Source organism: Trifolium pratense, linkage group LG2 (assembly GCF_020283565.1).
Source record: "Trifolium pratense cultivar HEN17-A07 linkage group LG2, ARS_RC_1.1, whole genome shotgun sequence".
Lineage (NCBI taxonomy): Eukaryota > Viridiplantae > Streptophyta > Magnoliopsida > Fabales > Fabaceae > Trifolium > Trifolium pratense.
The window spans coordinates 49,430,598-49,455,738 of NC_060060.1; the positions used below are offsets into that span (position 1 = coordinate 49,430,598).

Consider the following 25,141-nt stretch of genomic DNA (forward strand, 5'->3'; position numbering starts at 1 on the left):
GCTAAGCTAAACATTACTTAAAACATATATAAATAACGGCTTAAAAATTGAAATTTTATTTTGACAGCCTAAAACTGAATTTTAAATGCCAAAATAACTAATATTTAAAGATCAATGTCATAAATCAATCTTTAGTTAATTCAATAATAATTGACGCTGAACTTAATACGAAGGTCCATAATTTAATTTTCATAACTACAATTGAAAGAAGACTGAAACTACTTAATGCTATAACTTCAATTGGTGAACCGCATGATAAAAAAAGAATCAATGATATAAAAATAAAGTTACAAAGAGCAAAATGGTGTTTGTTTTAGCGGTTATTCTTTTGTTTGGAAAAACTTCAGCAAAACGACGCCGTAACGTAATTCGGTAATTCCAATACTTCTTCTCCAAATATAGAAATAAGGATTTCAGAGAGGAACCTGAGATATCAATCAAATACTCACAGAAATGTCTCCGCCCGCTTCAGTCGCCGATCGTCGCACCGCCGCCTTACGGAGTCGCTCCCCGACCTTAATAGCACCACCACGCTCGCCGACCATCACGGCATCTCCATTCAGGTTCAACATATTTCATATTCACAAACTCACGCTTTTGCTTTTTCCCCTTTCATCATAGATTCATTCTTTCTATGCGCTGTTCTTAACTTTCTTATCTAATGCTAATTTAGTTTAATATTAAAATTAAATGAAATTTACTATATTAATATATATGAAGAGATAGCAGAATCAATCAATTTAATCGAATAGGTTATGAATTTATGTAATGCAATGTGAGGTTATTTAATTTTAATTATGTTGTTTCCTATGTGATTTTGTTTGATGGATGCAATGCAATTTATATTTTTCAATGTGAAATTTTCGTGTAGATTGTTTTTTTTATAAAGACTAGGTCATGTGGATTAATTAGTGATAATTTGTTGTCAAATAGCGGCTATACCGTAGAGAAATTTGAGCAAATCATTTTGTTGTGCTATACACCATTTAGTCGGATGCAACCCCTCGGCTTAGTAGGTCTTTAGGCCTGATACCATGTTTTAAAAATAAATAAAAACTATTTAGTACAACAAAGTGTTGTCAAATAGAGACTATTGTTGTGGTATACCACTATAGGGTAGCAGGATTTGAACATACATTGATTTTCCGTGATTGACAATATTGCTTGTGACCCAAATATTTGGACACCGACTCTATGACTGAGTCGACGACTGGTCCAAGTTTTGTAACTTTGCTTGCTACCGTGATGCTTTGTCTGTAGTTCTACCTTTTTCCAGGACTTGGAACTTTATCCCCTCTTGAAAATATATGTAGGTCGTTTTTCATTTTTCATCTTTCACATTAATCTCTACATCCTCACTTCGAGTTCTCTTCTTGATGAGATTGCCTTGCAAATTAATGAACAATGTCCCCACACTTGTGTTTGATTCTCCTACTGAAGAAGGAGGCACACTGCTAGTACTAGCCATATATCCCAAAATGAAAGATAGAGACAAGCAACTTAGGTCCTGTTTGGGGGTGGTTTACTGTTTTGAAAATTTAAAAAACCAAAACCAGTTTCGGTTTTGAGTTTTTGATAATTTTTAAAAACTGAAACCAATGCCAATTGAGTTTAGAAGTTTTCAAAATCCTAAACTAGTTTCAGACATTAACATAAAAATAAATATTCATCATAAACATGTCTTAATCCAAAGAATTCATACCATTAGGTTTCCAAAGTACAAGTTTATATTGATACTAAATTGAAATATTCAAACATAAAAATAGCCATAAACATACATCATAAACATGTCTTATCCAAACATAAGTACATCTCGATGTCTTTATCCAAACACGCGTAAACATAAACATTTAAAGATTGAGCACAAAATCTTTCTTCCTATCATCAGATAATGCCAAAAACACATCCCTCCATAGAGGGTCTTCTTTCAATATTTTTAATGCTTTTGTAAAAGGACCACCACCAATGCCTTCAAGTCCGTCAAGGATCCGTACACAACGCATCAATTTCTTCTTGGCTTCGTTATCTTGTACATCTTCACTTGGAGTCCTCTTCCTCTTCTCAATGAGATTGCTTTGCGATTTATTAACTTTGTCCAACATTTGTAGACGAACGTCATTCGGAACAGCTCTACATGGTGCAACATTTTTGCGTGTTCCCGCTAAATGGTGCTTAAATCGAAAAACACCGCCGGAGGAATACTCCTCATGGCAATAATTGCATTTAACTTTACTTGCTTTACCATCTATAGCAACGCCATGTTGCCATCCCACGTCACGTCTACCTGATAGTACCCATAATCATAACAAATATGAGTGTAATAGAAATGTAAATGAACAAATCAAATTGTATTTTATTGATGGCAATTAAAACTGAGTAGAGAAAGCAACTCTTCCTTCTACTCCTGCGAGCTATGCTCACTAACTCAGACTCTCAGAGAATCTACTCTCTGCATTAATATAAAAGAATATCGGAGAGCATGCAATCTCTGGCCAACTCTTCCCAGATATACGGATTAAGTTCATGCATTCTTTCCTTCACATGCCAGCTTACCTTTGCCTTTCTTCTTAGTTTCAGTCATGTGCTCCGTGAAAACTATAATTGCACCATGTTGATTTGCCATGTTGTCACCCTCATGATTCTTATCTCTGACTTGATCAATATCTGCCATCTATCCCAAAATGAAAAATAGAGACAAGCAAAAGCGAAAAACAGATAAGAAATCAAAATACCCCAAAAAAGAGGCAAAAAAGCCCAGAGAAGGCAACATTGATTCAGAAAACCAAAAATAGAGCAAAAATAAAAAGGCAACAGAATCAGAGAGGCTTACTGCGCGCGACTGAGAGTGCGAGATTGAGAGCCCAAGCGGTTGCTTTGGAAGGTCAGGTAGCTGTCACACCACCACACGACTCTAGAGGATGAGAAGGTTGAAACACTTACAGAGGGAGCGCAGGAGGCACAGCCTGTTTTGAGGGTGACAATTTGATCTGAATGAGAAAATATAAAAAAAAAATTAGGTGCTGTTTTTGTTCGTATGGAACTGAGTTGCAAATCAGGTCACACATGACCCAACAGTGGCAGAGCTAGACTAAAATATTAGGGTGGGCCGTCAAAACAAGTTTAAATTTATTAACCAAATAAGCACATACTTGTTCATTCAACAATTACAGTGGGAGAGAACCATAAATCAATAACAACACATTCAAAAATCAAAACCATAAATCAATAACACGTTATTTTTGTCAAAAGTTAACTATATCATAATCAACAAATGAGAACCATAATCAAAACCAACAGAACCACAAATGAGAATTTCAGAAATGAAAACCATAAATCATTCAACAATTACAGAGGGAGAGAACCATAAATCAATAACAACACATTCAAAAATCAAAACCATAAATCAATAACACGTTATTTTTGTCAAAAGTTAACTATATCATAATCAACAAATGAGAACCATAATCAAAACCAACAGAACCACAAATGAGAATTTCAGAAATGAAAACCATAAATCAATAACAATTTTTTTTTGTAACAAGTTAATAAAACCACACATCACAAATTCAAAACCATAAATCTAAACCAACAAAACCACATCTCCTAAATGAGAATTTTAGAAATTAAAACCACAAATCAAATGACAAATCAAAAGAGGGAGAGGAGAGACCTTCGAGAGAGTGGGCCGGTGCAAACTGAGCGGTGGTGGTCGTTGGATGGGAGAACAACGGTGGGCGATTGACAAGGAGAAGAGAGCTAGGGTTGCGTGAAAGATGAAACAAAAATGATGGTAAGAGGTCGCGTGAAAGAGAAATAGGTGATGGTATTTTTGTGAAAGAGAAGTAGGGGATGGTATATTTGTAAATTTCAATTATAAACAAGGGTATACACCTTTTCCCTATATAATAAGGTTTTTTTTTTTTACTGGGGAGGGCTTCGGCCTTTTTGGGCCCTAAGATAGCTCCGCCCCTGTGTCCCAAGCAAATACATGGATCAAATATTTAGCACTCAATAGTTTCTTTTCTTTATGTTATGCTTTTACTTTCTTATTTTACCCCTTCCGTTTCAAAATAAGTGTCGTTCAAGGTTTTTACACGAGATTAAGAAATGCAATTATGTTGTCAAAAGATGTCACTTTTACTAAACTAACCCTATTAATTATTGGTTTGTTTCTCACCATCATAAATGAAAAGTGAAATATAATGTTTTGAGAATAGTGTATATAGTAATAATTAGAGGGGCACAATTGGAAAATTTTACATTGAAAAGTGAGAATGACACTCATTTTGAAACGGAGGGAATATTGCTTTTCCTCTTATAAAAACGAATTGGAATTAAGTAAGGGGCCTTTTTGGTCAACACAAACTGTAAAAAAAATATAAAAGAATGAAATTCAGGCCTAAAATAACGAAGAAAAAGAGGAGGGTGGTGCATCGGTTATAATAGTGGCATTTTAAAGGGCATTTTAATCTATTTTTTATTTTCTTGTGAACCTGCAATTTATGGCTAACTTTAATTTTAATTAAAAAGAATAAGAACTTGTCAGTAGTGAGCAAAATTCAATGGCTCAGTGACTCACTTTACTGTTTTGAAATTTTCTTTTTAAAGTTGAAATAAAATTTTATCAATTTAAAATAAAATAGGTATTTTCCTTATTTTCCTAAAGGGGGAAAAAAAGATAAACATTAGCCCAAATACAATGAAAGATAAAAAGGGAGGGTAGTGCATGCATTTTAATTAATTTTCATATTTCTCTTGAAACTCTAATTCATGGGCAACTTTAATTTACTAATTGAAAAAAATTATTTTTCTTGTGAAACTCTTATTTTTTGTGAAGTTTAATTTTAGGCTAAATTAGATATTTAGTTCCTTAACTTATTTTGTAGAAATTAGGGGGATGCTCGTTGGCTCCACTCCACCTTACAATTTTTTATTTTTTTAATAGTTGAAATTAAATAAAAATAATAATAATATATATTAAAAAAAGCATTTTGTTTTTCCAAATATATCCCTATTATTATTTTAATGTAATCAAATTATAGAGTAAAAAAAATTATTACTCATTGAAAACTAATGCATTTTATTAAATGCAATGTCATTTCACCTTTTAACTGTAAATACCTTTAACCAAGTCATTGAGCTCAAGTGGTTAATGAGCTTCACCAAAAAGGACGGATTTCGGGAGAACCCGGGTTCGATTCCTGGGTGGAACAATTTCTTGGCCAGGCTTTACATACCTCGCGGCCGAACTCTGGACTACTAGGGCCCCTTTCCCCTAGGAACCAGAGGGTTATAAACCCAAAAAAAACTGTAAATACCTTTTTTAGGTTTAACACATACAATGTTATTTTTTCTTTATTTGGCGGCGTAGTATTTGCTGTCTTCATACTGTAATAAATTAATATGTATCTTCATAGAGGTGATAACATGGTTTCCAATTCTAGCATATAATAACTAGCAATGGCAATCTTAAATATTTAAATATTTATTGATCTATAAGTATAATTGTGTAATGGATAATATACAAATAGCATTTCCAAGTTAGTATTTTTATGCTAATGAAAATATGATTATTATTGAAAATAATCTATCACTCACACTTCCTTTTTTCTTCTTTTCTGTATGGCAATACAATGTGTTCATTTATTAATCGTATTTGTAATTTTTCTATGACCTGTTTTAGGATATTGCCAGCAAAATTTTCTTTCTTGCGCTACAATTCTGCGCGGTATGCATTATCTCTGGACATGGCACTATTTCAAGCTGCACACTTCGTCGGTCGGGTTCTCCTGGCGAGAATTCTAAACATGAGGTTAGTGCAGTCCTATTTAATTAGCACAGATAAAAGAAGTCCAGTCCTATATATCTCTTTCAGCTGATTCATATGTACTGTGATATATGCGGTTAGTTCAGTCCTAATCCTATATCTCTCTCTGCTGATTTCTGTGTAACATTTACCATTTACCCGGTTTTACAGGCAATTTTCGAACTGCTTTCTTTGACGGGCTACTTTTTGCCAAGTAATGCTGGCATTTATAGAAGATCTGGTGCGGTGACTGTCTCTTTGGCTTTTCCAGATGGTCGTACTATTTGGGGTCAACTGGCTGGTCCACTGGTAGCTGCAGGTCCTGTGCAGGTAACTTCTATCGTGTAAACAGGATATCTGATAGATTATTCAATAAATTGTCAAATCATTTCGTTTTGTAGCAGTGTTTAATTTGCCTTTGTTATAAATAAACGACACCGTAGCGTAATTCCAATATGTCTCTAAATATATAAATAATGATCACAGAGACGAACCTCAGAAATCAATCAATCACAAGAAATGTCTCCTCCGTTTCAATAGCCGATCGCCGCACCGCCATCTCACGGAGTCGCTCCCCGACCACTGCACCACCGCTCTCTCACACCATCACCGCATCTCAATTCAGGTTCACCATATTTCATATTCAAAAACTCATGCTTTTGCTTTTTCCCCTTTCCATTCATAGATTCATTCTTCTATGTGCTGTTCTTAACTTTCTGATCTAATACCAATTTATTATGAATATTAAAAATTAAATGAAACTTACTATATATATGAAGAGATAAATCAATCAATTTAATTGAATAGGTTATGAATTTATGTAATGTAATTTAATGTAATGTAATGTGAGGTTGTTTAATTTTAATTATTTTCTTTCCTATGTGATTTTCTTTGCTGGATGCAATGCAACTTATATTTTTCAATGTGAAATTTTCGTGTAGATTGTTTTTTTATAAAGTCTAGGTCATGTGGTTTAATTAGTGATCAATTGTTGTCAAATAGCGGCTATAGCGTAGAGAAATTTGAGCAAATCATTTTGTTCTGCTATACACTATTTAGTCGGATTGAACCCCTCAAATTAGTTGGTCCTTAGGCCAGACACCGAGTTTAAAAAAAAAAGAACTATTTAGTACAAAGTATACTATTTGTTGTGGTATACCACTATAAGGTAGCGGGATTTGAACATGCATCTATTTTCCGTGATTGACAATATTGCTAGTGACCCACATATTTGAACACCGACTCTTTGACTTAGTTGACGACTGGTCCAAGTTTTGTAACTTTGATTGCTACCATGATGCTCTGTCGGTAGTTCTATCTTTTTCTAGGACTTGGAACTTTATCCCCTCTTGAAAATATATGTAGGACTCAGAAATTCTATCATTTTTTTTTTCATCTTTCACATTAATCTCCACATCCTCACTTGGAGTTCTCATCTATTTTACGTGATTGACAATATTGCTAGTGACCCACATATTTGAACACCGACTCTTTGACTTAGTTGACGACTGGTCCAAGTTTTGTAACTTTGATTGCTATCATGATGCTTTGTAGGACTCAGAAGTTCTATCTTTTTTCTTTTTTCATCTTTCACATTAATCTCTGCATCCTCACTTGGAGTTCTCTTCTTGATGAGATGTCCTTGCAATTTATGAACAATGTCATATTGCTAGTACTAGCCATATATCCCAAAATGAAAAATAGACACAAGCAACTTAAGTCCTGTTTGGGGTGGTTTACTGTTTTGAAATTTATAAAAACGAAAACCAGTTTCAGTTTTGAGTTTTTGATAATTTTTTAAAACTGAAACCATTGTCAGTTGAGTTTTGAAATTTTCAAAATCCTAAACCAGTTTCAAACATTAACATAAAACTAAGTATTCATCATAAACATGTCTTAATCCAAACAATTCATACCATTAGGTTTCCAAATTACAAGTTTATATTGATACTAAATTGAAATATCCAAACATAAGTACATCTTGATGTCTTTATCCAAACACGCATAAAGATAAATATTTAAAGATTAAGCACAAAATCTTTCTTCCTATCGTCAGATAATGCCAAAAACACATCCCTCCATAGAGGGTCTTCTTTCAATATCTTTAATGCTTTTGTAAAAGGACCACCACCAATGCCTTCAAGTCCGTCAAGGATTTGTATACAGTTCATCAATTTCTTGTTTGATTCATTGTCTTGTACATCTTCACTTGGAGTCCTCTTCCTCTTCTCAATGCGATTGCTTTGCAATTTATTAACAACGTCCAACATTTGTTGACGAACATCATTCGGAACAGCTCTACACGGTGCAACATATTTATGTGTTCCCGCTAAATGGTGCTTAAATCGAAAAACACCGCCGGAATACTCCTCATTGCAATAGTTGCATTTAACTTTACTTGCTTTACCATCTACAGCAATACCGTGTTGCCATCCCACATCATGTCTACCTGATAGTACCCATAATCACAACAACAAATATGAGTGTAATAGAGATGTAAATGAACAAATCAAATTGTATTTTATTGATGGAAATTAGAACTGAGTAGAGAAAGCAACTCTTCCTTCTACTCCTGAGAGCTATGCTCACTAACTCAGAAAATCTACTCTCTGCACTAATATAAAAGAATATCCAAGAGCATCCAATCTCTAACCAACTCTTCCCAGATATACGAAATAAGTTCGTGCATCCTTTCCTTTACATGCTAGCTTACCTTTCCCTTTCTTCTTAGTTTTCGTCATGTGCTCCCTCAAAACCATCAGTGCACCATGTTGACTAGATATGGCTTCACCTTCATTATTCTTATCTCTAACTTGATCAATATCTGCCATCTATCCCAAAATGAAAAATAGAGACAAGCAAAAGTGAAAAATAGAGATAAAAAATCAAAATACCCAAAAAAAAAAGGCAAAAAAGCCCAGAGAAGGCAACATTGATTCAGAAAACAAAAAATAGAGCAAATTTAAAAAAGCAACAGAATCAGAGAGACTTACTACGCGGGACTGAGAGTGCGAGATTGAGAGCCCGAGCAGTTGCTTTGGAAGGTCAGGTAGCAGTCGCACCACCACACGACTCTAGAGGATGAAAACGTTGAATCACTTACAGAGGGAGCGCGGGAGCCACGACCTGTTTTGAGGGAGACAATTTGATCTGAATCAGAAAATATAATAAAATTAGGTTATGTTTTTGTTCGTATGGAACTGAGTTGCAAATCAGGTCACGCATGACCCAATAGTGGTAGAGCTAGACTAAAATATTTGGGTGGGCCGTCAAAACAAATTAAAACTTATTAACCAAATAAACACATACTTGTTCATTCAACAATAAAAGAGGGAGAGAACCATAAATCAATAACAACACATTTAAAAATCAAAACCATCAATCAATAACAAGTTATTTTTGTCAAAAGTTAACAAGATTATAAATCAACAAATGAGAACCATCATCAAAACCAACAGAACCACAAATGAGAATTTCATAAATCAAAACCATAAATCCATAACAATTTTTTTTGTAACAAGTTAATAAAACCACACATCAACAAAAAAATCAATAAATCAATAAATGAAAACCAAATTCAAACCATAAATCAAAACCAACAAAACCACATCTCCTAAATGAGAATTTCAGAAATTAAAACCGCAAATCAAATGAAAAATCAAAAGAGGGAGAGGAGAGACCTTCGAGAGAGAGAGAGGGCCGGTGCAAATCTAGCGGTGGTTGCCGTTGGATGGGAGAACAATGGTGGGCGATTGACAGGGAGAAGAGACCAAGGGTTGCGTGAAAGATGAAACAAAAATGATGGTAAGAGGTCGCGTGAAAGAGAAATAGGTGATGGTATTTTTGTGAAACAGAAGTAGGGGATGGTATTTTTGTAAATTTCGATTATAAACAAGGAAATACACTTTTTCCCTATATAAAGATAGCCCCGCCCCTGTGTCCCAAGCAAATACATGGATCAAATATTTAGCACACAATGGCTTCTTTTCTTTACATTTTTCTTTTACTTTCTTATTACCCTTTCCGTTTCAAAATAAGTGTCGTTCAAGGTTTTTACACGAGATAAAGAAATGCATTTATGTTGTCAAAAGATATACCACTTTTACTAAACTAACCCTAATAATTATTGGTTTGTTTCTCACCATCATAAATGAAAAGTGAAATATAATGTTTTGAGAATAGTGTATGTATACAGTAATAATTAGAGGGGTACAATTGGAAAATTTTACATTGAAAATTGAAATTGACACTCATTTTGAAATGCAGGGGATATTGCTTTTGCTCTTATAAAAAAAAATTGGAATTAAGTAAAGGGCCTTTTTGGTCAACACAAACTGAAAAAAAAAAAAGAATGAACTTCAGGCCTAAAATAACGAAGAAAAAGAGGGAGGGTGGTGCATCGGGTATAATAATGGCATTTTAGAGTAGATTCACAACCAAAAGGGCATTTTAACCCATTTTCTATTTTCTTGTGAACCTGCAATTTATGGCTAACTTTAATTTTAATTAAAAAGAATAAGAACTTGGCAGTAGTTGGCAAAATTCAATGGCTCATTGACTGATTTTACTGTTTCGTAATTTTCTTTTTAAAGTTGTAATAAAATAAATATCAATTTAAAATAAAATAGGTATCTTCCTGATTTTCCAAAAAGGGGGAAAAAACATAAACATCAGCCCAAATACAATGAATACAGTGAAAGAAAAAAAGGGAGGGTAGTGCTTGCATTTTAGAGTAGATTTACCAAACCAGGCAGGGATTTCAATTCATTTTCATATTTTTCGTGAAACACTAATTTATGATCAACTTTAATTTAATTAAAAAAAGAATTCTTGTGAAACTCTTATTTGTTGTTAACTTTAATTGTAGGCTAAATTAGATATTTAGTTCCTGAACTTATTTAGTAGTTTCATTTTGGTCCAAAATGAAACTAATGAATAAGTTAAGGGACTAAATACCTAATTTAGCCTTAGTTTCATTTTGTTCCAAAATGTTATTTTAGGTTTTAGGGTTTCTTTGTTCTTCGATTTACAAAAAAATGGAAGAGGGATTTTTAAGGATAATGAGGCACCACAGAGTTTCAATGTGGTTCATAATTCTGTGCCCCTTATTGGGCCTGCAGAGGAGTTGCTGATGCCATCTCCAGTGAGTTCTGCGTCGGCGACGTGTGATAGTACAGAGGGACAGAAAAAGAGGTATAGAGCTGGGCGGTATGAATCAGGCAGTAAGGCAATGCCGTCGTCTATGCCGATTTTGTCAGGAACTCTATTGACTGAAGATTTTCCAGCCTCAAAAAGGGGTCGAGGGTTGTATGATTTTAAAAGTACAAGACCATGTAGAAATTAACAGATTGTTTTTTGATTCTTGCATTTTTTTAATCTTTTTAGTTACTGCTTTGTTATATAGATAACCATCGTTTTTCCAAAATATGTTCGATGTGAAGCAGGAATTATTTTTTTTGGTTGTAGTTAATTTAATCTTTTGAATTTAGGTGTTTGTGTTTTTATTTGATTCATGCTTTAGATGTGAGATTAATATGTAGTAGCATGAGTGGACACTTTGCTTAGATTCCCTCTGCTTATATGAGGTAGGTAGCATGTTAAATCTTTAAATCAATTCTTCAGTGCAGACTGTAGAAAATGATTTCGTGAAATGATAGTTTTAATTTATAATTTTATATGGTCATTCAAATGTACAATGGCTCTTCATGTTTATGGAGTAGTTTTGTGGTCTTCACTTTATGGATACTTATCTCCATTATGAAGTGGTTGTATAGAAATTCATCCCCCCGCCTAATGTGTAATCCGTCTTAGGGCCTCTTGCCACATTGAGATTTCTTTTTGTATCGACATTCTTACTTCTATATCCAAAGATAATCCCAGTAGTTGATGCTTTTTTCCGAGACTTCCATTGCTGTCTAAAGGAGCACATAGTTGATTGTATATGCATATGCTGTGTGAATCTATTTTACTGATATATTTGGAATCAGGATAATATGGTATTTTGTATATCACAGTGGGTATTTGTGACCTCATGATATATGCATATTGAATTAGGGTCTGGTAACTATGTTTTTACACGATGAAATAAATTTGCAGTTTATTTGTTAATTAGATAATAACTTCCTCTCTGACCTTATGGTTATTTTATTCTATCACTTATAATAATCTGCCTATCTATACCTATTTTACAGATGATGGAATTTCAAGTTCCCGTGGTTCCCCTTTAACACATCGGAACTTTACAGTGAATTCTGGCGAGGTATTCTTCTCATTCCATTTTAGGCCTATATACTGAAAATTGTTAGATTTTCCCACCAATTTTTTCTGAATGCCTTATTCAGAATAAACGCAAAGGCTTCATTTAGTTTACTCATTGAAAACTAATGCATTTTATTAAGGAAAATGCTAGCATGTACGACACAATTCTGTCGTCTTGAACGCGCGATTAACTGAACTCGCTAATTACTCAATACTTATATATTTTCAATCTTTTATAAATTTCATTTGACAAAAGTTACCAATACAGACTGCTCCATCACTTTAACACAAACGGTGAATTTCATTTTGCCATGATTATGTTGCCATTGCCAATATGAATTTTATTAATATTTTACTTTCATAGCCGAAGTGATAATATGTGTACCGGTACATATCCACTTAACGTGAATTTTTTGAAACGCATATTATGTCGATATGTACCTGTGTATTCGTTGAGTTAGATGATTCTGATTGGTTTACAAATAATATTTATTGATTTTTTTATATTAATATTATTTTTGGACCAATCAAAATATCCACCTAAACCGTGTATCGGTACATATCCACATAATATATGTACCGGAATGTTCGCCAAAACTTAAAAGATATCTAAATGCATTTTCCCTAAAAAAAATTACTTATTGTTGCAACTTGCAAATGTGAACTTAATAGTGAGCAAAATAGGCAGATTGTTATGGACAATATGACTCTGTTGTCAATAGCGGCCGCTACAACCGCTATAGCGGCGCGACGCGACAAAAAATCGAGGTCACTGTGTGTAGTAAGTATTTGGATTTGGATGATTGGTATTTTATTTATTTTTATTGTCCTTGTCGTGTCACTAAAATAGCGTACGCGATTCTCTGCGTTACCGCGTCGCGTCAATTTGGGGTTGTCCGCGTCGCGTCAATTTTCCGCTTTGACAACATATATATGAAACCCACTTGGGTTGGTGCATTGGTATTGGCTTGGGACCTAGGAGTGTGCTCCTCTTGAGGTCTGAGGTTCGATTCTCTTTGGCGCCAATTTGGGTGGTCTAATTTAGCTTCTTAAAAAAAAAACATATATATGATATATCCAGTTTTCAGTTTGTGTGATATTTTGATTTTTAACTTATATTTTAAAAACACACTAGTTAAATGCACTAGTTAAACAAATAAAACTCATCAAGCGTGTGTTTTTAAGGTAGTCGTCCAATATGCACGACAAACTTGTCGTACCATATAGCATCATTGTTTTATTAAATGCAATGTCACCTCACCTTTTAACTGTAAATACCTTTTTTAGGTTTAACACATACAATGTTATTTTTTCTTTATTTGGCGGCGTAGTATTTGCTGTCTTCATACTGTAATAAATTAATATGTATCTTCATAGAGGTGAAGACATGGTTTCCAATTCTAGCATATAATAAGTAGCAATGGCAATCTTAAATATTTAAATATTTATTGATCTATAAGTATAATTGTGTAATAGATAATATACAAATAGCATTGCCAAGTTAGTATTTTTATGCTAATGAAGAAATAGCATTTAATAGTAGCAATATGAAATAGTACAACTTGTGTTACAGTATTGTTACATGAATGTTAACTTCAAGTTGCGTACAGTATGATTATTATTGGAAATAATCTATCACTCACACTTCCTTTTTTCTTCTTTTCTGTATGGCAATACAATGTGTTCATTTATTAATCGTATTTGTAATTTTTCTATGACCTGTTTTAGGATATTGCCAGCAAAATTGTCTTTCTTGCGCTACAATTCCGCGCGGTATGCATTATCTCTGGACATGGCACTATTTCAAGCTGCACACTTCGTCCGTCGGGTTCTTCTGGCGAGACTTCTAAATATGAGGTTAGTGCAGTCCTATTTCATTAGCACAGATAAAAGAAGTTCAGTCCTATATATCTCTTTCAGCTGATTCATATGTACTGTGATATATGCGGTTAGTTCAGTCATAATCCTATATATCTCTCTCCGCTGATTTCTTTGTAACATTTACCATTTACCTGGTTGCCTAGTATTTGACTACAACAATGCATGTGATTTCTATTTTTTCCAGTGTGTTTTGGGTGTAAATCATGTGTTTATTTTGAAGTTGTGCTACAATGCTCTATGTTTTAATAGCACTCCATACCTTTCATTTTTGAACATCATAACTAAACTTCCCTAGTTTCCAAACTTCCTATGATTATCTCTTGTAAATATGGCTTATGACATTGTTTTTTTGTTCTTCTCAAGTCATGTCTCCACTCTCCTCGCATGAATCACTTCTTAGAAAAATTGGGTGTATTAGTGATTTCCCATGTATATCTTTGCCATTAATTCACTATAACTTTCCAATGAGTTGATTTACTGTTATGTTCCTATCAAGAAACACTGTATCATTGGATCAAATCGCATTAAGAAACACTAACACCGTCTCTTACATTCTGTTTCCAACACATTGTATCATTGGATGAAATCTCATGCTGGCCAAACTAATTGAGAGTGGCCCCAGGTGTTATGAGTGGGTGGTAGACCCGATTGATTGTATGATTAGGTAGGAGCTATATTTAAGCATGTTGTTTTGGTTGCGGATGAAGTACCACTTGTACTCAGTCCCATATTTGGGGTTCTTGTACTCTGTTCCAATTTAATATAATTTTGCCATTAAAAAAAGTGTCAAATAAATAACGGCTCTTTGGCAATACTCTCTTCTTTTTTACTTAGTGATGGCACTAGATGAACACTTTAAAGGAACACGCTGACACGTATTTTGTGGTTTTACAGGGAATTTTTGAACTGCTTTCTTTGACAGGCAACTTTTTGCCATGTAATGCTGGCATCTATAGAAGAGCTGGTACGGTGGCTGTCTCTTTGGCTTTTCCAGATGGTCGAACTATTGGGGGTCAACTGGCTGGTCCATTGGTAGCTGCAGGTCCTGTGCAGGTAACTTTTGTTGTTTAATAGGATATCTGATAGAATATTCAAAAACTTGTCAAATCACGTCGTTTGTAGTAGTGTTTAATTTACCTTTGTTATAGATAATAACATCAACTTTTCAGCAAATTCGTTTGTAGCAGTGTTTAATTCACCTTTGTATAAATCATATCATCATTTCATTGTCCAACTACTTGTTTATTAGAATCCGGATGATGCACTATTTTATTGCTATATATCAATGCGGAGTGCTAGAAACATTATCTTTTCAGCAATCTCTTATTGGTTGAAATCTTTGTGGGTCCCAAACTTTGGGAATGGGTCCCATATAAAATGGTAGTGCCCACATAAATTTCATCCAATAAGAGAATGAGTGTTAGTGTGTTCCTAGGACTCCTTGTATATCAATTACTACTGAATGAGGAACTTTTGAGTGAACATTTTCCTCTTTCTGTTTTATGCATCAGGTTGTGGTATGCAGTTTTCGTCCAAAGATGCCTCGTAAGCTGCGGGAGCAGAAGAAAGACAAGGAGGAGATTGCAGATGATATTTCATCAAGTGTCCCCCCTGCATAAACATTTAGGTTGGGTTATGTGAGAATTAAATAGATTTGAGTTGTTTGGTTTTAAAGTTTAACAATAATATCTTTAAACTTAAAACAATATTAATGATCATGTTTTGTGGAATGAAACCTATCATGACATTGGTTTTCAAGTGAATGAATGATATTGGTTTTTTTATCAATACTCAATGTTGAGCCAGTCTAACCCCAATCATTTAGAAGCTGGGGTTGTTGCATACTATACTATATATTAAACATTCAATGTTCCTCCAAATCAAGGTAAATGCCTTATTCTATTCCTTTCTTCTATTAGTGTTTGGTATTGTGTTGAGTCACCGATGTTTAGGCTTCACTTACAATTATTGAGACTTGGCCAATATATAAGTACTCTTATGTCCTTCTCTATACATAATTGGAGTACAAATCTAACTTGGCCAATATACAAGTTTCTCAATTTAATTAATTTTGGTGGCCACTCCAAAATCAATTATAAGATCCACTTCCTTTCATATCGTTCATTGTTATTTTCTTGTCGTGAATTTGATTGCCAATATCAGCCTAAAAAACTGATAGTCACTACAACAACCAACCAGGAAAAAATCACAATTAAGATATAATAGCTAATATAATTGTTATTATAAAATATAAATGTCTCGAAGGGTTTTCATTATTATAACATAATGAATAACAGTACTGATTTAGTATTAAAAAAAATATTACGAGAGCTTATTAAATTGTCTCAAAGGTTTTTTTTTTTTTTCTCTCAAGAAGACATTATCTTAGTTGCTTTATTACAACCTAGATTTAGTATAGTAAGTGCAGCATCATGGTGACATAATTGGACTATGAAGCTTTTAACATTGTTTTTTTATAATTAGTAAATGCAGCATCATTTTTTTTTTTTATATATTTTTTATAGTTAGCTTTTTACATTGTTGATTTTTTTGACACATTTAACATTGTTGATTACAATTACAAAACTAAATAAACCTTTTTCCTTTTAAAATTTTTGGCTCAAAATTGATTCAATCAACAAACACTTATTTTGGTAGAATATAATTCTAATCAATGAAGAGTAATAATGAAAAGAGAGAGAGAGCATACTCTAGAGATTCTCTTGGTATTTATCTTCATCCAAATGCCCCAAAAGAAAAATGGATGTCCTTTCTTAGCTAGTGCATCCAATCCAATCCAATATAAGGATAAAGAAAAAGAAGGTTTTTGGAATAAAGAAAATCCCACAAAATATTTCTTTACACGAAAAGAAATAGTAAAAATAAAAGGATGAAAGGAATCCCTACATATTCTTATTCCAAGCATGCTCTTTATGCCTTTTTACTTTTCTCCTTATCCATGTGATGTATGCAAGAATAAAGCTCTTAATTGAAAATTCTCATCTTCTTTTCTCTTAGAAACTCATTCATCCAATTAAGTTTATTTCACTAAAGCACTATGTTTTGCAATATTGGAAACATTTACCTCCAAAAAATACATAATTAATCAAGAGGGATTAATTTTTAGTCAATAACAAAACCATAGAAATTATCTAGCACTTATGAACAACTAACTAACTTTATGATATTTCTTAAATATGATTCAATACAACAAAATCTAAAAACATGTCTCAAATTGCCAAAATTTCATTATTTTTTCTTTCATATACCAAGCTAGATGTGCTTAACAATTCTTCTTTCCATTTTTTGTTAACTTTCTCTATAAATTCTTCCACTCTTTTCCTCAACTCATCATCATCTTTCTCTTCCTCATGCTCCTTTTCATTTTCTTCTTTTCCCTCTTCATTGTTACAATCAATATCATCATTGGCTCCAATTTCAATCTTGTTTTCTTCGTCTTCATCTTCATTTGCTTCCGCTTCGATGACATGCGAGACTTCTTTCTCTTGTGTCATTGATTCTATACTTTTTTCAAATGAAAACTTGGTGTTGATTTCTTGCTTTTGAATTTCATATATTGAAAGAGGGAATTCACTTCTTTGATGAACACTTATTCTTGGCTTCAAATCCATTAAAATAATTACTATGATCAAATTGCAAAAGCAAAAAATGAATGTTGAGCTAGAAGCAGCTTGAGTAATCATCTCCAGTATAGAATCCAACATGTTTGTAAGCAATTAGAAGAAAAACAAAACACAAAAAAAAAGGTACCAAAGAGTGAGAGGAAAAAGATCAAGGATGAGTTAGAACTATAGAGTATAACTGTTTATGCAATTTGAGGATTTTATGGTCTATTTAAAGCCTTGTAGAGATAGATGCAAACGTGTAAAGTACCTTTAAATTTTTGTGTGGAAAATTTAAGGAGTTGCTAGTGAGGTGTAATGTGAAAGCTATTAGAATATTATATAACTGATAATAATAATATATTGATGCATATATGAATAATGTATGTGAGAAGTTTCTTGGTTTTTTTTTGTTGATATATATATTGAATAATGTATGTGAGAAGTTTCTTACAACTGTATGTGGGGTATTTTTTTAATTTAGTTAATTAATCAAAAGACCATTTGTACTATGCATAGAACATCACATGGAGCTTTCTTGGCCATTCACGGACTCAACCTTCTATGTCATTAGTTGACATCACCTACCAAACTTTTTTACTTTTCCTAATCACAATTCTATCAACCATGTCATCATGTATAATAATATATATTAACCGCACAGTTACACGTATTAATTAATATTTATCGGATTAATTGGTTCAACTTATAATTTTTATCAAATTATTTTTAAATAATTTTATTATCGATTTGATTGAGATCGAACGATCATTTCAATATTTGTGTCACGTATGTGTAGGCATGACAATAAAACTCATACCAGCGAGTAGCCACCCAAACCATACCCGCTTTGACGGAGAAAACCCGAGTTGACTGGATTTGGGTTCGGGTTTGGGTTTTCCCCGATTTCAAAAGATGGGTTTGGGGCGGGTAATGGGTACATTGATACCCACCCCGAACCCGTCCCCGAACCCGCCCCGCTTATACTAAAAATTAGATTTCACCTCTTTTAAATTAGAAATGTTTAAACAATCTCTTAAATTACGTTCATATATTTATTTTTTATTTTAATTTGAGTATTAAACAAACCATTTTCTCTATTTTTTTTTCTTTATTTAAAAAAATTGTTGAGAGAATATAATTTTGCACATTTAACTTTTTTTTTAATAAAAAAATACTAAAATATAATCTAAATTCATGTGGAAAGAGGCGTAATGGAGATACCCGAAACCCGATGAAGATACCCGATCCCCGTTGGGTATGGGTTTGGGGTTATCATTTTTATCCCCGCTCGAATTTGGGATGGGTTTGGGGAAACCCGAACTTTATGGGTTTGGGGAGGGCAAAACCCATCCTCGCCCCACCCCATTGCCATGCCTACGTATGTGTAAAATCTCATACGTACTTGTTTATATTGTTCAAATTTTGATGTTTAAGAAAAAGGAAATTTGAAGAAGGAAAAAAACATAGAATAAATGAGATTTTGTGATGGGGTTGAAGATCATGAGATTTTAAACTATGGTCCATTGAAAGGGACCAAGGACCTAATTTTGTTGGCAAGCATTGTTGCATGTTAGATAGTTGTGTTGTTTTTATGTTGCTTTGAAAATGTCACGGTATTCAACTACTTATATTTATGTGATATTGACCCAAAAGTGGGAAGAAAATAAGTGCTTAATAGAATGTAATGATAAGTAGTGAAGATGACCAAGTCTATGTCTATTTTAGATGAAAATCATCAATGAATTTTTCAATGTCCCATCTACAGGGTACAAATAGAGTACCCTTTTGTTAAAAAATAAATAAAAAATAGAGTACACTTATTCCTTTTCCTTTTGATGATGCTGAAATTCAATCAATTAGACTTGGTCTAAACTCACTTAATTTTTCTTTTTTGATAGAATAATCTCACTTAATTCAAAAACTCTGTATAGATAATAGAATATACATATACATATAATTGCAATTATATAATGTCAACCCATTTTCTTTTCTTAGTTTTGCAAGGGTTGTTAACGTTACGTTGCACTATAAGGATTGAAAAATAAATTAGTTGTTTCTCCAAACATAACTTAATAGGTAGGGATATCACATTATATATGCGGAGATTAAAGTTTAATCTTGATGAATTTTTAGTCACTAAACTTTTTAACAAAAAAGGAAAAAACAAATTAGTTTTTTTTACGCAAAAAAACAAATTAGTTAAGCGTTTATTTAATAAGCATTTATTTGTTGTTAAAATTGCATATATAAACTCTTTCTTCATGTTTTTTATTTATGTATAAGTACGAAATTTATGTTTATTTAAGAGTGATTAATCTTTATCATAGACTAATTGCTTAAATCATTTCATTGTTGGTATATATAAACCCTTTCTACTAAGAGTATGAGGTAACAATATGTATAATTTCATGTCAAAAGAAATATGTATAACTTAGGTATATGCTATTTTGAAGAGTTTATGAAAATAAGTTAAAAATATTGTCTTTTTGAGTATATCTCAGTTAGTATCTACCACTTGAATTCGAACGCAAGACCAAATAGTTAAGGGTCAAAGTATCTACCACTGTGTCACACTTAATATAATTAATTCTATAAATTATTTAAAATACTAACAATGGTGTTAATGTCCTACTCATAAGATAAATTTAAATAAACTTATTCCAAACACGTAAGAGGAGACTTGTTGGTATCATTCTCTATATTTTCTCAATAAATAAATTAACATTTGTGGACTGACTTGTACTTGATATATACCAAGAAAAGGAGACTTAGAAAATGCTAATTCAGGCTCAAAGTTTCATTAATTTTAATGTATAGATAGGTAATAAAGTATCCAGAATTAGTATTTGAACGAACCAGCTACGAAATTCAGTGTGAACAGTCAATGTATTGAAGTTTCTTAAAATAAAAAATTAAAGATGCTGCAAGTTCTTGGTGATTTTCATGATTATTACAAACATATAATCGGTTAAATCATTAAAAAAAAATTAAGATTGACAATTGAAGTGTTCCCACCAACAATTATTTTCTATATCCACCTTAGTCGACTTTCAGTTGCATTGTGATCTATGTGTCAAATTTTCATTGCTTTCACACTTCTTAACTAACTAACTAACTAACTCTTTTTTATAGTTTTCCTAAATACATGATAAGTGTTCGTTTAATTTCAATGGTTTCATTAAAATATTTTTCTCTTCTTCCTCCTTGACTTAGAATCATTTTATACATGCATTTCCATACATGCATTTCTTACTTTTCCTCTCACAAAGAGGTAGTTTTTTTTATTAAAAATAATTTTCTTTTATTTTTTCAAAATGAAAAAACACAAATAACCACATCTTTGTGAGTGGAAAAGTAAGAAATGCATGTAAGTTTTGTCCTTTATAATTTTATAATTATGTATACATTGTAAGAGTTGGTTATTACAATTAAAACTTAATTACACTTTTTGGTTTTTCTATTTATCAAACTTACGATAGCAGTCCCTCTATTTTAAAATCAAATTTTTTATCCTCTATTTTCATATTTATTGTAATTTTGGTCTAAATTCATTTTTTTCCTCTAAAATGGTGATTTTTCCTCTATGTTAAATTATTTGTTTTAATAATGTAATTTTATTTATATAATTATATTTTAAAAAAATTACAGAGACATACCCGCATTTTAGTTTTTTTAGAAATGGTGTATTCCGTATCAGTACCCATATCGAATATTGGTACCATACTCGTATTTAGGCAACGTAGATTTTAAAATAAAATAAAATAAGAGATCAAAATACAATTAAATCCGTAATTAATTATTGTTGGTGTGAAGAGATTTGAAAAGGAGATACACTGTATAGCAAATTGAGTAATGAATGCCCTGCCTCACTGCAAGGCTACAATACTTAATCGATATGGTTGGCTGATTTTCAAACGGTAAAAGTACATAACAAATTTTTCGAATTCCTCTCCTATTCCTGCTTGGTAACTGGCGCTTTATTGTGTTTACTACTGACGTATTATCTGAAGATTAATTTCTATTAAAGTAAGCTTAGTATAACTATACTTACTTCTATTGTAATCTATTTAGGGTGAATCAATCAAACTAGGTTTAGCCTTCGTTATTTCTTGTCCTTACCTTAACGAGTTCAGCCTTTAATGGGCATCCTTACCTTTATAGGTTCCTAATTTAACAAGTTCTCTAGCGTAACTGGTTCCCTAATATCAATACAGAATTTAGCTATGTGTAATTCTTAATCTCTAACCTCATCGCAGATACTAAATTTAATGGTCTCATGTAAGTGGGTTATAGTATCTCTTTGTTTCCGAAGTCTTAGATGTTTCACGGTATCCACTTCGACCCTAGTTACTAACAGAATATGCGTACGTTCATATATGCTAGTGTATAAAACGATAAATAAAAATACTGACAAATAATAAATAAATAAATAAATAAATAGCAATTTGTATATAGTCTTGGAAACCAGATTACATGTTCTCAAGCATTCCTAGGGGAGTTCATCTATTTGGCTTAACCTAAATGAACTTAGCTATTATTAAGCATATTGAACAATAAAGAAAACATGCATAAAAATAACCTCGATTCCTTGCGGAGGGAGTTTCGTCTCCCTATGGTGGGGGAGAGTCTCCCTCTCTTGAGAGCTCATTGGCCCTCCTTGCTCCTCCTCCTTTGCTCCTTAGAGAGCTTATAGTTTTCTAAACTTCTGAATGAATAATTGTGAAGGATGAAAGCTCTATTTATAGTTTTTCAGCTGTGTTTGAGCTTTTTCCTGCGACCCATCGTATCCATCGTAGCCACGATGGCGTTCAAATTCGCCTCATCGTGGCCACGATGGATCTTATCATGGCACGATGAAAGATTTGCTTCAGATATTCTTTATTGTTAAATCGCCTTTCATCGTGTTGCGATCAATCTCATCGTGGTACGATGGAATCAAGTTTGTTCTTCTCATCGTGGCCACGATGTAATCCATCGTAGCCACTATAGAGTCCATAATTAAATTTTTGCTTCAACACGAAAGTTGTAGCTCTTTGTCTTAGCTTTGCAACGCATGGTCACGGGTCTCGATCCGCCAATCGTAGCTCAAGTTATGGCGTTTTTGATACGATGTGGTATTTATTCATCGTTCTACGATGGCCATCCATCGTGGGTACGATGGATTCTTCAATTCCTTCCTTTTTTGCCCTTTTTTATGCATTTTCCACTTTTCTTGATTCTTGGACAAGTAACTTCGTAACTTTAGGTATTTGCTTGTATTTGGTCTTCAATTGCTACTAAAACTACTCTAAAATAGTACTAAAAACATCATATAATTGACTGTCATCAGCATCTCAACCCAGTGCAGCGCAAGAAGCTTTCGTTGAAGCTTCTGCAATTGAGAGATTAGAGCAAGCACTCAAAGATGATGACATTTAAAAAAAAAAAAACTCACATGGCCCTTTCTTGGTTTTTTTTGTTGTCCAATATAATTTAGACACGTGTCAAAAAATTCCATGTCAACAGTTTTTGGTCAAAATAGTTAACATGGACCAAAAAATGCAAAAGGGGTCAAATTTGGGCGACTAAAATCGCTCATTTGAAACTAAGGGAACCAAAATCACACAATTATGAAACGTGTGGAACAAAAATCGCTCGTTTGAAACTAAGAGGACCAAAATCACACAATTAGGAAACGTGGGGACCAAAACTACAATTTAGCCTTTTTAAAAAAATATTCATATTATTAAAGACATATTTAAGAGCATCCTAGATTAATTTTATGATTTAGTAATTAATTAATCTTGTTTGAATCTAATTTATATAATGTTTCCTAAGTATTGGGTCCACTAGGGAGAAATCTAAGTTGGGCCTCATACCTTGGCTAGAATCCATCTTTTCGCACCCCCTGTCATTCCTCGGCCACCCTATGAAATGACCAAACTAACCCTATCGCTTTCTAGGATGCGGGCACTTTTCGCACTTTAAATAGCGAGTGACAATGTTTTATACTCAAATCCAACGTCTGCAACCCTCATTAATGAAAAAATTATGAAAAAAAAGAGTTTGCATTCTAGGATGCGAACTCTGTTTGCATTCTAGGAAGCGAACTTTTTGTTTCATAATTTTTTCATTTATGAGGACGCATACGTTGTGTTTTAGTATAGAATATTGTGACTCGCTACTTAGAGTGCGAACTAAAATATAGTTTGCTACCTAGAATGCGAACTAAAATACAGTTTGCTATTTAATGTGAATTTATATTTGTCTTTATTTGTATAATTTACTTCCTTATTTGGTATATCAGTTTTATTGAGATTAACATGATCAGTGGGGAGATAAAGAAACGTGTAATCTCTTTACATCAATGATTTGTTTAAAATAGATTTGGAAGGTATAGAATTTTCTATGAATGGAAAAGATACAAATATACTTACAAATATTAATTATAAATATTCTATGTAATCTCTCAATATTAATACAGTTTAATTCATGGTATTACTGTCTTATAAGATGAAGGAGACAAAAAAATTAATTTTTATATGGTGAACTAGTTCGCATCCTAGAATGCGAACTGTGGATTTTCAATTTTTGCAGTTATACACATTCGTGGGTTAGCATGCGAACTGTGGTGTTCCACTTACAATTTTATACACTTGCTTCCTAAGTAGTGTGGAGGATAAATTAGGAATACCAGGAGATGCGCATGTATGTCAAGGGTGCCAGAAGTAGAACTCTCTTGGCTACTGGTAGTTTGGGTATTTTGTGATGGACTTATAGACCCAAACATATAAATATTGGGAAAATTTTACCCAATACACCTACAATTATATCTTCACCCTTATCTTTCGATTGAAGTGTCCATTGTTTTTGCAATAGAAAGAAACAACAACAAAACAAGTAAATTAACTTCGGGGGAAAGAAATCCCCATTGAACCAGCAAGAAGATAGATAATAGAAAGAGAAGTTGGGCACTACCTCCAAGAGATCATGTCCCCCTCAAATCCTAATCCATGTTTAGCTAACCAGTCTGCACGACTATTGCCTTCCCTCAAGGAATGATGGAAAGACAAGAGAGAAAACGTGGGAATAAATTTATTTTTTATAAATTTGACAACTATTGCCTTCTCTTGATGAGGTCAATAACAAGTGCGTAAAGGTGAGTTGAAGTGATAAGCGACTGCTTAGGATCGTCTTGAAAACAGGTAAAAGAGGAACTTGACCCTAACCGCGACCTGCCGGTAGAACCAAAGTTATCAAGATATAGAGGAACTTGACCCTAACCGCGACCTGCCGGTAGAACCAAAGTTATCAAAGAAAGTGCGACCCTAACCGCGACCTGCCGGCAGAACCAACACTATAAAGTTCTTATCTCAAGAACAATGTTCTTATCACAAGAACAAAACAAAAGTTCTCACAAGAGAAACTCTCTCAAATTAGATTATATTCCAAGTTGTTTGAAAAGTACATGATAGTCCTATTTATAGCATATCCTTACATAGTAGGATTTATTGTCCACTACCATACATTCACCATAGGACTTAGAAAATTCCCACTAACATGCTTATAAATTCCCACTAGCCACTATAAT

At 33.1% G+C, this 25,141-nt stretch overlaps 1 protein-coding gene and 1 long non-coding RNA gene across 2 annotated transcripts; one reads left to right on the plus strand and one right to left on the minus strand.

The window, feature by feature from the left end:
• Positions 1-318: 318 nt before the first annotated feature.
• On the plus strand, positions 319-15,847 carry LOC123911497. Its single transcript, XR_006810547.1, has 8 exons — positions 319-563; positions 5,684-5,812; positions 5,978-6,136; positions 6,293-6,431; positions 11,998-12,065; positions 13,793-13,921; positions 14,840-14,998; positions 15,457-15,847. It is a non-coding gene; the product is annotated as an uncharacterized LOC123911497 (long non-coding RNA).
• Positions 15,848-17,093: 1,246 nt separating this feature from the next.
• On the minus strand, positions 17,094-17,778 carry LOC123911498 (nuclear polyadenylated RNA-binding protein 3-like). Its single transcript, XM_045962926.1, has one exon. It carries the CDS (start codon positions 17,668-17,670, stop codon positions 17,176-17,178), a length of 495 nt encoding a protein of 164 aa, XP_045818882.1. The 5' UTR covers positions 17,671-17,778; the 3' UTR covers positions 17,094-17,175.
• Positions 17,779-25,141: the final 7,363 nt, after the last annotated feature.